At 36.7% G+C, this 17,008-nt stretch overlaps 1 protein-coding gene across 4 annotated transcripts in view; it reads left to right on the top strand.

Moving 5' to 3' along the window:
• Positions 1 to 17,008, top strand: part of SCAMP1 (secretory carrier membrane protein 1) — a 126,392-nt gene that overhangs the window by 11,999 nt on the left and 97,385 nt on the right. For all 4 annotated transcript variants that reach the window (XM_027100758.1, XM_027100755.1, XM_027100756.1 and 1 more), the window contains exon 2: positions 13,084 to 13,161. In XM_027100758.1, the coding sequence (XP_026956559.1) occupies positions 13,084 to 13,161 (78 nt within the window). The remainder of the gene's footprint in view (positions 1 to 13,083; positions 13,162 to 17,008) is intronic.

Raw genomic sequence — 17,008 nt, 5'->3', positions numbered from 1 at the left:
GGTGGTGCTTTGTGTCCACCTAGAGGGGTGGGATAGGGAGGGTGGGAGGGAGACGCAAGAGGGAGGAGATATGGGGACATATGTATATGTATAGCTGATTCACTTTGTTATACAGCAGAAACTAACACACCATTGTAAAGCAAATATACTCCAATAAAGATGTTAAAAAAAAAAAGTTGACTGCCTATAATATGACCAAAATACTAAGACTTTTAAAAATTTTTTCACAGGTCTTTGCTTGCCACATTTAGCGGTAATTGTTTTGTTATTTCAGTATTTAATATGAATGACAGAAAACTCATTAATCTTGGTGGAGAACCACTATGTATGATAAAATAAACTTTTTGTTGCAAAAATCTCTTGAGAGTTTATTGGAAATAAGGGATGTCCTCCCATCCTTAGGATATTAGTTCAGTGGCTCATTCATCAGTGGTCATTTGAGCTTGGCAGTCAGTTGAACAGACATATGACCAATATTTTCCTGTTCTTTGTGATCAGCCTTTTTCTTTTTATGTCTGTGCATTAGTATTGGGGCGCCTAGCTCTCTTAGCTACCCAATTTCTCAAATTTCAGAAGAAATTTTCATGATTCCATATAACAGAATGCTAAAATAAAGTATCCAGTTTGTAAGTATTCAAACTCTGGTGTCATTGTAGTCCCCGTTTGCCAATCCCCCTACCGCATCCCTTTTTACTTTCCTAATGAGCATTTCTCTATTTAATGAGGGCAGTGAGTGATTTGGCGCTTAGATTTTGAAGACATGGATTTATAGCTGGTTGGCAACATTTCTTCCAAGAAATGTTACATCTGATTTTTTTTTGATTATCTTTTTAAAACACAACTTTGAGATATAATTCATATACCATACAGTTCACCAATTTAATGGGTACAATTTAGTGATTTTTAGTATTTTCACAGTTGTGCAGTCATTACTACTATCAATTTTTGAACATTTTCATCACCCCCAAAAGAAACCCCATACCCTTTAGCAGCCATTCCACATTTCCCTCCCAACTTCTCCAGCACTAGGCAGCCACTAATATTCTTTCTGGACATTTCATACAAATGGAATCATACAGTATGTAGTCTTTATGACTGGTAGCTTTCATATAGCATCTGTGTTTAAGGTTCATCCATATTATAGCATGTATCAGGACTTCATTTCTTTTTATTGTCAAATTATAATTCCATTGCATGGGTATACTACATTTTATTTGTACATTTGTCAGTTAATATAAATTTGGGTTGTTTCTAACTTTTGGCTGTTAGGAATCATGCTGCTATGAATATTTGCACAAGTTTTTTACAAGTGGACGTATGGATGTATGCCTAGGAGTGGAATTGCTAGGTCATTTGGTAATTGCCAAAGTATTTTCCAAAATGGCTGTACCATTTTACATTCTTACTAGGAGAGTGTAAGGATTCTAGTTTTTTGACATCCTTGCCAATACTATCTTTTTTATTATAGCTATTCTAGTAGTGTGAAGTGGTATCTCATTATGGTTTTGATTTGCATTTCCCTGATAGCTAGTGATGCTGAGTCTTTTCATGTGCTTAGTGGCCATTTGTACATTTTCTTTAGAGAAATGTCTATTCAGATCCTTTGCCCATTTAAAAATTGTTGTCTTTTTATTACTGAGATAAAGTTTTTTTATATATATTCTAGATACAGGTCACTTATCAAATATATGTGAAAATTTTCTCCAATTTTGTAGGTTGTCTTTTTATTTTCTTGATGGTGTACTTTATAGCAGGAAAGTTTTAAATTTTGCTGAAGTCCAATTATCTGTTTTTTTCTTCTGTTGCTTGTGCTTTTGGTGTTATATCTAAGAAGACATTGTCTAACCCAAGGTCATGAAGATTTACTCCTGTGTTTTCTTCTAAGAGTTTTATAATTTTAGTGCATATATTTTGGGCTTTGATTCATTCTGAGTTAATTTTTGTATATGGTCAGAGATGTCAGTTCTCTAAAGTTACTTAACTTTTAAAATCTTTCTTAAGGATTTATTATAGATGTAGGACACTTTGCTACTATCTTAAGGTTCAGTTCTTTACCCTGTTGGTTTAAGAAGTCATTTGTTCAGGTTTCTAGCCACTGCTCTATCTTTAGACATATTGTCTTTTTTTGTCTGGCTTTCATGTAATTCACGTAGCTCAAAAATGGTGCCACATAATAAATATGCAGTTTGGAATCGTAGGACCCCTTTACTTTAGTGATATCTCATGGCATTTGCTAATTCTTTTGCCAGTGGACTATTTTCTGTTATTTTGGTTAGATGGTTAATGTGGATCCAGTGGCATAATTTGAAAAACAGGCCAAGCATATTCTCAGTCTTTATCACCATTATATTTGAACTGTAGTATTTGCCAGTTTGATAACGTCTTTATAGTTACTTAAAGTTTTTGTGTAATTGCTGTATTAGAGATTAAACAGTTTCAAGTCTTTAAGAGGTTATTATCATTGAAAATGGAACAAGAGTAGATTATTTATTTAGCCAAAAATTTATGGAGCACTGAAAGTGAATCAGACACTGTGATAGTCACTAGGAATACAGAGATGAAGAAGTCCCTGATGTTAAGGATCCACACTTGAGTTGGGAGACATAATGTGTGATTAAGTGCTTTGAAGGAGAAAGAATTGGTCGGTATTGTAGCCTCAGTTCCCCTGAATGCAGAGTCTGAGGCAGAAAGCTTAGGTGTTGTTATAGTTTGCCTCCCTCATTTTATAGATGGGAAAATTCAGACACAGAGGTTAATAGTTCCAAGTTTAGTCAGGAATTACAGAACTTGGATGAAAACTATTCCATGAATGGCTTTAATAAGGATAGAGGATTTCTTAAAGCAACTGCTCAGAGTACTGTTGGCAATATAAAATAGAACATATATATATACACAATATAATATAGAATAAAAAGCACCAGATCTCTTAATTTCATTTTCACTGTGGGCTAAGAAACTAGAGTTTCTTGCTTTCTATATTATTTAAGTCCCTTCCATAGATCATTAATTATCTGGATGAAATTTTCACCATATTATATTATGTTCAGAAATTATGTTTTGTTTCCAAAGAATTCTTCCTTGAGAATGTAGAGGGGCTAGATAGGGAAATAATTTTTTTTTTTGGCACTTAATGCTGGTGTTAACGTGGACAAAAATTGCAATTTAAGGTGTGGTTTGTTAACTTTTAAGTTGCACTTATGAGGTAAATCTGCTTGGGTGTGTTTGCTTCAGTTGTTTCTAATTTACTAAGGAGCGATCTGGTCTGTGAAAAATTAGTTTTGAGTCTCTCAGGTTTGAGTTAAGATTGTCATGACTTGCAGTGACAATGAATATTAATTTTTCAACATCATGATTTATTGAATAATTCCTAGTGATTATTAAGCACTCTTTATAATGAGTTATAGAAGTTTTGCTAAATGTTGTTTTAGAGTCTTGCGGAGATTTTTAATGGCTTCTTGTAGTAGTTCCCCCTCCCCCCCTTGAAATTCTCAGTGTGTTTTAAATTCATATGATTACAATAGCTTTGAGAAGTATAGAGTAGGAAAAAAATTGTACTCTCTGAAGGTAGTACCTCTCATAGTCCCTAGTTTGGGACTTTTCTCGTTTAATCAAGTTGCCTAGTCTAGTGTGTAATATTGATTGGATTAAGCAGAGCTATTGAGTATTTTAATTAAGTTTTGTGGAGCAATGCAGTGTTTAATTCAGCCTTTTTCTTTTGAAGACATATTGTTTGAAACATAAATTTGTATTCTTTATCAGATTTTCTTCTAAAAACTTGGTCTTTGGAGTCAGATTTGAAATTGAATCTTGACCATGTCACTTGTTAACTATATGACTTTGGGCAAATTACTTAAATATCTCTGAGCTAGTATTCTCAGCAGTGAAAGAAAGGATATAGAATGTAAGTCATAGGGGTGATCTGAGGATTACATGAGATAATTAAAAAATCTAGTATTGTGCTAAACTAGATGAATTCTATCTCTCTCCTTCAGTCTGTCTTGGCTTTAGCTGTCTTCAATTTCCCATAGGTTTCCTTGATAGAATTGTAAATATTCATTTTTTTTCTGAATTTTAAAAAATATTTAAATTATTATCTTCTGGTATCGTGAAAAAGTGTGAGGAAAGTGAAAAAGTATGGTGAAAGTCTGCTACCGTGTTGTATAAGAACGTTGGCTTGGAAAACTTCTGATCAGGTCTCTTGTCATCTTTTGTATTTTGAAAAACTTTGAGGGAATTTATCTTTAAGTCTGAGTTTGTTTTCCTTTTTTGTAACATACTGAATTTGCCCAAATGGATGAAAGTGAAATTATTAGCCATTCTTGAATAAATTATAATGACTAGATCAGCACTGTTGAATGCAAATATTTGTGCCACATGTAATTTAAAATTTTGCAGTAGCCATATGGAAAAAAATCAGGTGAAATTAATTTTAATAATATATTTAACCCCGTATATACAAAATATCTTTCAACACATAATCAACATAACAGTTATTGATATTTTACATTGTTTTGTGCTTTGAAGTCAAAAACATGGTATGTTTTATACTTTCAGCACATTTCAATTTGGACTAGATATATTTCAAGAGCTACATGTGGCTAGTGGCCACTACGTTATATAGCAAAGTCTACGTGAGTAAAATATAATATTACAGCGGTAGTGGGCTTTAGCTGTGTTTGATGAAAATGTCAGTGGTTATCACTGGTTTAAAGCTTGTCTTCGTGCCTTAGCAGTCATTTATGTGGATGGTAAGAATTTACCCATCTTTGCAATCTCTATCCCAATAAATGATTTTACCAGTTATTCATCGTCCATTCCCAAAGATTCGTAAATTTTCATAGGCCCAAAATATGCTCTTCGATTATTGAGAGCATAAACCAAACTTAATACATGTTTTCTTCACATTCATCAAATCGGTAGGTGTGACATGAGATTGTATTTTGAGAAACTCATCCTGGATCACTGTGAAGAATACGTTGGGGAAGGGGTCAGAAGATTGGGGGGAACAGTAAGAAGGCCATTGCAGTTTACATATGAGAAATACTGGCAACTAATGGGAGGGAGTATGGGTTGGGAGTTGGAGAAGTGGAAAGAAAGAAGGGGGCTGATAGTAGCTTGAGAGTGATTGAAGGAATGCTTTTGGTTTTCTTTGCTTGTGTGCATTTTAAAGATGATTGAGACTTGAAATGTAGATGTGAGGCATCCTGTTGAGAGGAAGCAGATGAACATATGAGAGAAAAGGGTAACTGATAGGGTGATCCTGAGAAAAGATGGGAAGAGATGAAACGTATATAAAGAGAAGTTTGTTGTTGTTGTTTTTAAAATAGGTTTTGTCAAGTTGGCTTAAACTTTAGAACTGTGGGGAATATCTATCACTACGAAAAATAAAGGATAAATTAGAGTTGTACTCTCCTCCCTCTCTTTTAAATTGGAAGGGAGAGAAGGTGAAATTAGAGTTAAATTAAGAAGTGATAGAGAACAGACGTGTGGTTGCAAAGGGGGAGGGGGTTGGGAGAGGGATGGAGTGGGAGGTTGGGATTAGCAGATGTAAGCTATTATATATGGAATGGATAAAAAACAAGGTCCTACTGTATAGCACAGAGAACTATATTCAGTATCCTATGCTAAATCATAATGGAAAAGAATATTAAAAAAAGAATATATATATGTGTAACCAGATCACTTTGTACAGAAATTGACACATTGTAAATCAACTATACTTGAGTAAAAAAAAGTGATTGAGCAGCAGTTTTGGATCAGTAAGTATGTTTGTGATCAGTGTGTATACTAGGCATCAGAAAATATTTATACTTATTAAAATCTTTCTCACCCAGAAGATTTTATTTAAATGTAGTTAATGGCAATAAACTGTTTTTCCATAAAGTTTTAATGGAATACAAAATGGCAAAGAACATTGGTTCCACCTGTTCTGGTTTTAAGGCATGGAGGTGCACTCAGGTTACCTCAGGTGATGGAGGTCTGTTTGTTTTGGATTCTTGGGGAGGGAAGGAAGCCCGACACAGTCGATCTCTGCAGTTGTGATGAAACAGTTTCTGAGAGCTAACAAGGTGTTTACTCAATCCATAGCCCCTGCCCTTTACCTCTCTCCTGCCAAGCAGTGGAAACCATTTTCAGGTGAAATCAATATTTATAAAACATAAAAATTGAGCTTCATTGATTCAAGTGAAGGTTAGGGGGCGGATCTCTGCCAGCATTTTTCCCCTCTTCTGCCCCTCTGACACTTCCTCCTCCTCTTCCCTTCTTCCTGAGGCCCTTCTGAGGATCTATAGGAACATGTGAGAACTCCTCTAACACCAGTCATTCCTCATCAACTAGAAGAGCAGTAACTCCCTTGGCCCTCTTTTTGCTTTGGTGACTCACTGGCAACTCTAGTAAATGCCATTCCCCTCAGGTGCTGAACCTACTGCCGCTTTTCTGGTCATGTTCTTATGACTTAGCTTCTATTTGTCTTTTTTTATACTATGAACTAGTGTCATCTGCTGCTGCTGCTACTGATTATAGTACAATCTTTATGTCTCATATTCAAATAGGCTCTAATTGGATTGATTAGTTATTATCCAATATAGAGTCACTTCTGTTGGGGTCTGCTAGGCTCCCTCATATCCAGTTCTAAAAATGGCTGCCGTTGGCACAGAGGCCCATTCTTCATCCTTTCACATGTAGCTAAGCTATTGGGGTCACGTGACACAAGGCTAGGTGGAGAACTCTGATTGCTTTCTTCAGAAGGTGGCTGTGGTTGTTTTTTGGCCTATTCATTACATAGGATGCTCTGTACGTTCTTGATACCTCAGTTAATCAAAAATGGACAGCTTTTTCTGTTTGATCCTATTTTGTTGGTAATAATGATAACAGCCTTAGCTATCACACAAGTGTTTTCCATGTGCAGGAACTGTATTAAGCATTTTACATGTAGTAGCTCATGAGCTATGTGATGCATTTTACTAATGCAAAAACGGAGTCACGTTGAAATATGAAGTGCCTGTTCAATGTTTACAGCTTTTCATTAGTGGGGTGGGGAGGGTTGAATACAGGCAGTCACCTTTCCAAACAATAAAAGACTTGTAGTCTATAGCATAACATTTCAGAGCTGCAACTGACCGGGGCAGTCATCTATCATATTTCTCCTATTTTACATATGAGACAATTGAGAGTTTAGGTGACTTGCTTAAGGTTGCAGAGGCTAGTCATTTCCAGCGAACCCAGAGTTTCTAATTCCTAGACCTAGTCCTCTTTTCTGCTTTAGAACGAGTACCTAAGACACAAAGTTTTGAATGTTAATTTTGAAACGCAAACCTATTAAGTGTTAGCAGATACAGTAAGTGGATACATAATGTACGGTTGTACACAGTCATCCATGTAGGCTTTTTTTGTTTTTAGCCTACTGTTTAGCTTGAGGGTGATATATATATATACAGAGAAGAGACTGGAGTTATTCACAAGAAATATTTATTGAGGAAACTATTATTATTATTATTTTTGGCTGAGCCAGGTGGCATGCAGGATCTTAGTTCCCTGCAGAAACTATTATTGAATTAATGTCCTCATGTCTAGCAGAAGGTGAAAGTACTTTCTTGCCAGGTTGGAATCTTCCTGTGGTTATATGTGGCAGTGATTGAGAAAGTCCAACATATAAAGCATGATGGAGGAAATCAATTGAAATACAGTGAAGGTGCACAGCCCTGGAGGGTTTGGTAAAGAAACTTGGATTAAAGATAGAAAAGAGCTAATTATGCTAGATGTAAAATATTTACTTATTCTCTTCTTTGAAAAAACATTTATTTCTTTAACGCATCTTGATTTTTAATGAAACATGACCATGGAGTTAAGTTGCTTACTAAAGGGTTAGCAGAATAGCCCCGGCTTGACTAAATGACATAACTTTATGGATAGTCAGGTCCAAAAAGGATATTTAAACTCTAAAGAATGTCTTGATTCTTGAAAGTTAGTAAAATACAGAAGTCTAGTACATTCCTCTAAGTCAATAAAATAAGACCAGGTCAGAATGCTTTCCTTGGTAGAAATGCAAATTCTCAGCCACCATCCTGCACATCAAGGTGTGTTCAGAGTGGGCCTCAGCAGTTTGGGTTTTAACAAGCCCTCCAGGTGATTCCAGTGCTTGTGAAGTTTGAGAACCACTGTCATAGAAGCAACCAACTTAACAGTTAAAACAATTTCATTTTGATTGTGTTGGAGAGGAAGTGAGATTTTCCTGCTAAAGTTTTAGAATCAATAAGCAACGAGCTCAACCAGTGTCTTCTCTGGATAAAGTTATGATTGTGGTAAACTGTTTTTTGTATACCTGATGGAAAGAGTATATATAGGCATTAGAAGTCCTGGCTTCGTAGTTTATCTCAGATATATGCTACTTAACCTTGAGGAAGTTTCTTTTTTAAGGCCATAGCTTCTTTTTCTGAAAAATGGGACAATACCATCCACCAGGGAGGATCATAGAAAGGGTTGGAAATAATGTAAATAAGTGCTCAATACTTAATAGGCATTGAAAGATCATTCATTATTACTTAAATCATCAGCTTTGTTGGTTTTCTCCCAGTTTAGAGACTATAGCTCCCTCAACACTGTTTACATTTATTAAAAACTAATTTGAAATGTTAATTATGTGATAATTCAGAGATATCAGTTCTTTATCTTCCTAAATCATTCTTTTTTCTTTTTAGTGAGTGAGTTTTTTTTTTTTAAATTAATTAATTAATTTATTTTTGGCTGTGTTGGGTCTTCGTTTCTGTGCGAGGGCTTTCTCTTGTTGCGGCGAGCGGGGGCCACTCTTCATTGCGGTGCGCGGGCCTCTCACTGTCGCGGCCTCTCTTGTTGTGGAGCACAGGCTCCATACGCGCAGGCTCAGTAGTTGTGGCTCACGGGCCCAGTTGCTCCACGGCATGTGGGATCTTCCCAGACGAGGGATTGAACCCGTGTCCCCTGTATTGGCAGGCAGATTCTCAACCACTGTGCCACCAGGGAAGCCCCCTAAATCATTCTTGGCTAGATCATTCTTGGCATATAGTCTACTGCTTGGTCACCTAATACTATGTTAGGGGAAATTCCAGACTGACTAGAATTGAACTCAGTTTACTTGAGACAGTGATTTTGGCAAACTGCCAGTTAACTTTCAGCCTGGATTAAACTTTTCTAGAATCTAAAAGGAAACAAGATCATTTAAATTATTGTAGTCACAAGTAGAAAATTGGAAGAATGATTTCATTTTAGGCCTCTTTAGAACTAAGTTGTACCTTATGTAGGATTAGAGAAAAAAAGAATTTAATGTGAATTTGAATTTTAGGACACTTGATAATTGGATATATGTATTTGTAGTATGAAAGTTGGAACTCATTGTACTTAAGTAGCATTGAGAGAATGACACTGATTGCATGAATGTTGGCTAAGCAGGATCCATCTTTCCGACCCTACATTTTGCCTCCCCCCTTTTTTCTTTTTGAATTAATTTTCTTCTGTAATTGTGGAAAACATTTTCATGGTTCCAAAGGAAAAACTATAAAAGACGGTACATTCAGAGAAGTCTAGCTTCCAAGTTTATGCTGTCTGCTCACTGTTCTCTTCCTCTCCCTATAGGCAATCATTTTTGTTTGTTTTTGGTTTATTCTTTTTAAAAAATAAAGACACATTCATTTTTATCTTCCTTTGTGGATAAAAGGCAACATTATATTTACACTATTCTGCACTTTACTTTTTCACTATTCCATAGCATGTAGATCTTACACCACTTTACAACTGCATAATACTCAGCTGCATAGGACTTTGTCATATAGATGTATTGTAGTTTATTCAGCCATCTGCTATTGATAGACATTTAGTTTGCTTCCATTCTTTGCTATTACAAATAGTATTTTGCAGTATATCTTTGGAATAAATTCCTAGAAATGAGATTGCGGGTCGTAGTTTAAATGCAGATGTAGTTTTGCTAGCACTTGCCAACTTTCCCTCCATAGAGGTTGTAACAGTTTCTGTTCCTATTAGGAATGTGTGAGAATCTTATTTCCTTACAGATTTGTCAACAGAGTATGTCAGACTTTTGGATTTTTGCTAATCTGATACGTGAGAAATGATTACATCAGCGTCCAATTGACTCTTGAACAACACAGGTTTGAACTTTGTGGGTCCACTTATATGTGGATTTTTTTAATAGTAAATTTTATGGCACTACACAATCTGTGCTTGATTGAATCTATGAATGCGGAACCATGGATGTGGAGTATAGGGAGGGCCAACTATAACTTATACAAGGAGTTTTGTGAGCCGAGGGTTGGTACCTCTAACCCCTGTGTTGTTGAGGGGTCAGCCGTAGTTTTAATTAGTGTTTCTCTTCTTATGAGTGAGAGTAAACATTAATTAAACATCTTTTCACTTAAACTTTTTGAATTAACTTCATATTTATGTTAATTTTAAGGAAGTATTTCTTGGTTATTACTGCTGCTACTGTTGCAAATAATTATTCTGGATTTTCCCCCCCAGAGGTCGTAATAATAATCACTCAAGAAACAGTGTTACCTCTCATGTGTGATTAAATAAAAAGGACCTATTTACATATTTCTTGTATTCAGAGATGTCACAGTCTAATTTGGGAAAAAAGACTTGCATGAAGATCATCATGGTTCAGTGAAATAAATGCTGATGGAGATAAATACCAAGTTCTGTGGGAGCATTGAGATTGGGGTGGAGTGACTTGGATATCAGGAAGGTATCAGGAAGATTATTGGTTAGCATATGAGGTAGTCTTTGGGTTGAGTCTTTAAGGAAGAGGAGGAGATTGCTAGGCTGAGCCTGCCTGGAAGAGTATTACTGCCAGAGGAAGCAATGCCAAGGAAGAATATGGGGTCTGAGCATTCACAGGTTGCCTGGTTTTGTGGTGGGTTGTGGTGGGCTGGGCGTTGTGACGTGACTGCAGCTGGACCATCTGGATTTGCTAGGTCTCCACTTCTTGACCCTGAGCCCACTTCTAAATTTAAGCACAACAGTGCCATCTTGATTAAAAATTTGATTAAAATATTCATCTATTTTCTTAATTTTCCCCCTGATGCATACATTCCCTCTTGATAATCTTCCTACTCATTTTTGAATAAACTGGGGAGGGTAACCCTGAGAGGAGGTAGAGTGATTTTTTTGCCCCCTTCCCATTTCATTGTTGAGCAGGCCTAAAGACTTTTTCATCTCTGCTGTACTTTTAATTTATACTTACCAATTGCTTATTGCCAAGTTCGAGGCTCTTTATATAGTAGCTTGTTGTTTTTTAATATTAACTAATTAATTTTTGGCCGTGTTGGGTCTTTGTTGCTGCACGTGGGCTTTCACTAGTGGGAACCGGTGTTACTCTTCGTTGCGGTGTGCAGCCTTCTCATTGTGGTGGCTTCTTTTGTTGTGGAGCACGGACTCTAGGCACTTGGGCTTCAGTAGTTGTGGCCCGCAGGCTCAGTAGTTGTGGCTCGTGGGCTCTAGAGTGCAGGCTCGGGCTTCCCTGGTGGCGCAGTGATTGAGAGTCTGCCTGCCGATGCAGGGGACACGGGTTCGCCCCGGTCTGGGAAGATCCCACATGCCGCGGAGGGGCTGGACCCGTGAGCCATGGCCGCTGAGCCTGCGCGTCTGGGGTCTGTGCTCCGCAACGGGAGGGGCCACAACAGTGAGAGGCCTGCGTACCGCAAAAAAAAACACACACAAACAAAACCAAAAAAAAAACCAGGGACTAGAGTGCAGGCTCAGTATTTGTGGTGCACGGGCTTAGTTACTCCATGGCATGTGGGATCTTCCCGGACCAGGGCTCAAACCCATGTCCCCTGCATTGACAGGCAGATTCTTAACCACTGCACCACCAGGGAAGCCCAGTAGCTTGTTTTGTTTGGTTAAGGGAAAGGACTGGCAAGGTGTGAGGGTGGTTATAAGAGAGTTGATAAGGCTGGAAAGGTAGGCAGGGGCTAGTTGGAAACTTTGTATCTCATTTTGAGGAATGTATATTTTATAGTTGAGTCTCTAAAAATCTGAAATGGATAATGGGCAGAGGAGAGGGATTGGAGGAGGGGAGTGGCAAGATTAGCTTTACATTTTTGAAAGGTAACTTTGATGACTGTGTTGAGGAAGATGGATTGGACAATGTACAGTGTAGACAAGGGAGCAATGGTCCCCAGACCAGCAGCATCACCTGGGAACTTGTTAGAAGTACAGATTCTCAGGTCCCACCCCGGACCTACTGAATCAGAAACTCTGGGAGTGGGGTGCAGCAATCTGTGTTTTATTTGATTCTGGTGAATGTGAAAGTTTGAGACTAGGGATGTGAAGGCTGATGAGGCTGTAATATTATGGTTTGCAAATGGCTTTCACATTAATTATGTAGTTGATTTTGTTGAGATGGTCATTATATTTGTGTCTTACTTTCACAGTCAAGAGAAATAGAATAACTAGGATTTTGTGATTTAGTTACTTATATGAAAGCCTAGTACTAAGATTTGAAAAGCTGGGATAATGTGGTAATATATTATACTTGGAAGAGGGAGACAGTCTAGGATCATGTGGAACAATAAATACAGTCATGGGGAAGTACTGTAGTAGAATAAAACAAATAAGAAGTGCTTAATCTTGAATGCTCTAGATGTTGCCTGTACATGACATTGATTTGTATCGTGGTACTTAAATCTGCAGTGGGGAAAACCGAAGATATTATTTTTTAAAAAAGGGGAACGTGAACTCTTTGTGGAGCCCAGAGGAAAGGATGGGTTTACTCAAGATTTGCTGACATGCCCTGTGCAATCGGTTCCACACAGCTGTTATGAGGTGGTCTATTTTCATTCTTTAAATAATAGCTAGCAGCTGATTTGCATTTAACCCAGTTTTCATTTGTTTTTCTTTGAGAGTGTGAGGGCTGTGGGTTTAAATTTCAACTTTCTGGAAGTGGGACTGAGTAAATCTGATAATCTTCTTTATTTTCCTCTGTTAGTTTTGCTGGGTGATCAAAAGGACAGATAAAGCAAATGCTTTGAAAATATCATAATTGTATCTTAAAGGATAAGTAATCTTTTTTTTCTCCTTTGAATTTTATTCCAGGACCCATCAGTTACACAAGTGACAAGAAATGTCCCACCAGGACTTGATGAATACAATCCATTTTCGGATTCTAGAACAGTAAGACTATTCTTAATTGGACTACTTTAAAATATTAAAATGGAAATTAAGTAGGATTTATATTTCAATTATGGTTTCTTTTTAGTTGATTGGTTAAACTTACATAAAATAAGCTGTTAGTGTTTTATTTAGAATTTAGCAAGTTTATTAAAACAGGAAGGAATATTCCTAGTAATTGAAAATTACCATGATAGTTCTACAAATTAAATTGCTAATAACCCCTCTAATATGTTAAAATTACTACAGTTCTTTAAACAGGAGAGGTTTTTTGGTATACATGTTAGTTTCATGGTAATACAGGGTGATGTTTTCTTACAAAGAGAGATGTTCGTCTGGAACTGTACCATGAATATTTGTATGATTGTCATTTGAATTAGGTGATTCTGAATAGGACTAGCTTTCTACTCTGGTAGACTAGAACCTGTGGAACCTGGCCTAGGAGCATATTCTTCTCAAAATGTAGTCTTGGTTTATAAAATGAAGGAGTATGGAAAAAACCCTTAAAGAACAGGGTTCTCTACCCTGAATGCATATTAGAAGCACCTGGAGAACTGTATTACTGTATCTGTTAGGGCTCTAATCTCTCACAGGGCACTTTCGTTTTTTGTTTTTGCTTTAGCACTTTCGATGATTTTTTGTGAGCCAGTTCTGAGGACTACTGAAGGTAGGTTCTGTTGAGAATTCTCCCTCAAAATTTCTCTGGCAAATAACGTCGTCTCCTGTATTTGAGTTTTTAGCTCAAATATCACACTCACGAGGCCCCTCATTTTAAACACTGTTGGCTCTTGAACTGTTAGTCATCCTCTTAAAGATATTAAAGTTCTTCAGTTACGTGCTTGGATTTACATGTCATTATAAGGATCCTTACTTGATCATCTCTTCCTGATGCATGTTTTTCATAGTCTAGAAAATAATTCTAGAAGGTCGTGTAGGCTTTTGCTTGGAAGTTTCTTCAAAATGTATTAACTTTTTAGTTTTAAGAAGAACTTTGTACAAAGTAAAAGCACTAAAATAAGAGTGAACTTTAAAATTTCACTTTATTTCAAAGCCCTCATTTATTTTAACAGCCTCTGTTTATGTGTAGCAGCTGCAACCCAGGCTGGGATCATCAAGTGTTCTTTGAGCATGTCAGTTTCAGATTGAACCCTGTGAAATGGCCAATAAGTTGACCAGTTTTGACATGTAAAGATGGCAGTGTCGTATGGCTCAACCTTATAGTGAACTGTGAAAATGTATGAGATTGCAACCTGGTAGGAGTTGAAAGGGAGAAAAAGAAAAGCCCGGTATATTTTATTCCACTATATGTAGTTTGATAATTTCTGGGGGGGTGGAGATGGGAACAAGACTGTTAAATTTGTTGGTAAGGAATAAAGGGAGGTTTTTATATAATTTTTTGGAAGATTTTACTAGCAAAAAATGTTTCACCTTTTTACAGTAGCGGCTTTAGATTATTCTTTTTAGAAGTAGTAATGTTCTTCAACAAGTTGTCTACTCTGTGCCGTGTGCTTTACCTGTATTATCTTATCGAATTCTTATAACAGCGTTCAAAATGGATATTTTTTGTTTCCTTTTACCGATAAAGAATCTTAGACACAAGTCATCCAGCTAGTAAGTGGCAGAACTGGTTTATGTAACTCATCTTTTTTCTGTAAAGCTTTTGCCTTTTCCATTTTGTTAGTGCTGTCTTTAGAGACAGATGCCTAAGAAATAGAAGATAATGTCCCGGTCTATGGAAAATTTCTCACGTAATTGGGATTTTAAAAAAATTACACGAATTAGATATATCCAGGAAGGATAAAACAAAAATGTAAATTATGGTTCTAAATATTGAGACTTTACAGTCAAGGAAAGGTTTTCTGAAAGAGAGTAGGTAGGCAATAATGAAAAGCCAGCTTACAACGAAACACTTCTCTTAGATTTGATGAGTAAGATAGTGTCAGAACCAGGAAAAATATTGTTACAAGAGCACTTAGGCATTTTCCACCGAACTTTTTACATGATGGAAAATACAGATGCAATAATTTAAAAATTCAAAATTCTTTTGTTTCATATATGTATGATTTTAGAAATTTGTCCCCCCACTCCCCCCCCCCCCCCGCTGGGTTTTGCAGCTGTGACTATTTTCTAAGAGCAGACGTACTTGGATAATTGATGTAAGTGATATGTCAGAACTCAGTCCAGATACTATTTTAGTTGATTGTTGTTATCCATATTTTTCTTAGAAAAGTATTTGTGAAAATGAAGCTTCTAGGTTGTTGCAGAAGGGTGTGGTGAGCTACTTGAGGTCAAGTAGGAAGATCCTTCAGCAGAATGAGCATATAACCTTAAGATTTTAGAAAGTTCCTGTCTTTTTAAGTTTTTTATTAGGTTTCCTTTTATATTTAGTTTTCTGTTTGAATGGAAACTTTAAGGAAAGTAACAATTAAATATTTAAATAATTTTAATAATTTACATATTAATTCATTCTGTATTATAAATTCAGAGAAAGGAATCCTCATAAAACACCACGTAGTTTAGACTTAGTCTGTTGGCAGTATACTGGAAGGCTATTCAGTCGAAGTGTGGTGGTCTGAATTGAGATGTGGTATAAAATGGAGGGTAGTCTTTGGTTATGAAATAATTTTTTTCTGTTTGAACTCAAAATGCATTTTACCACTGGAATTATGTTGAGCTTGGTGGGTAGCTTCCCTGGCCTGCCCTCTAAGGCTTAATGCATAAATTACTAGAAGAATTAGCTCATCCTTGAGAACTGTTATGTATTTAGGGGGAATATTTTCCTTTTAAATTAGGCAACAGTTTAAAATGCCTACTGCAGCTTGATTCTCACTAGTTTCAGCCACTGGTGATGGCATTCACGGCTTCAGACAGGATGTCTTCTGGCGGGTGTTGAAGTACAGGGATAGGGAGACCTATGTGTGTGGGGGGTAGTGTGGTGCTGTTGATAAAATCCTTAGTGATGTTTCTCAGGGCCTAGTTTACTGTCATATTTTTTTTCTTCAGGAATAGGTTGCTTGGTTCCTTTTCTGTTCTGCTAGTTGTTGACATATATGATTTCTGTCATATAAAGCAGCAAGATCTGCAGAAGAACCAAGAGAAGAAAATTCCAAGTACTGGCATGCTCAAGTGGTCATTTCTGACCATAAAGGACATAGATAAATGATTTATGTAAGTAAGAACTGCCTCTGACTAAGTTAATTCAGGACATGGAATAGACTTAGAGTCATAAGACCTGGATTCTAAGCTAGGCCTTGCCACTAATTAGTTGGTACCTTTAGACAAGCCATCTAACGTCTCTGGGCATCTCTTTTTTTTTTTTTTTCTCTTCAACGTGTAACAGTGGAGGCAGAGAGGAAGATGTTGAGATAAATAATTTCCGATGTCAGCTTTTGTTTTGAAAATGGATAAAACTTTAACTCCAGGCACTGACTGGATAGTACATGGTAGCTTGCCTATTTTTAATACCACAAAAGCAATTTCTGTACTGTAATATCTGTCTTTCTTTTCCCTTGGCATGCATTTCTTTTTTTCTTTCTCCTTTGCTTCTTGTCTGTCTTGGAGCTCATTATCTGTCCCTTCCGAAACCAGTCTTCTTTGTTTCTTGTCTTATTTTAATGAGAACTATTGCCTTCTGTTCTTCTAGTGTCATTGGCTGGAAGTACCTGAGTCGTCTTTGGCTCAAACAGCTTCTTTCCCTACATCTAATCAGTAGCCACGTCCTGTCATTTATACCTCCAGGAGATATTACCTGTCTGTCCTTTTCATTCCTACTAAACTGTCCTAATTCAGGTACTCATGTGAGATAATACAATGACCTGTCTACTTACCTGTCTCCAGTTTCTCTTCAAAT

This window comes from Aethalodelphis obliquidens, unplaced genomic scaffold, assembly GCF_003676395.1.
Source record: "Aethalodelphis obliquidens isolate GAN/ISIS:26980383/991018 unplaced genomic scaffold, ASM367639v1 scaffold4, whole genome shotgun sequence".
Taxonomy (NCBI): Eukaryota; Metazoa; Chordata; class Mammalia; order Artiodactyla; family Delphinidae; genus Aethalodelphis; species Aethalodelphis obliquidens.
This window is presented reverse-complemented; position numbering and strand designations above follow the sequence as displayed.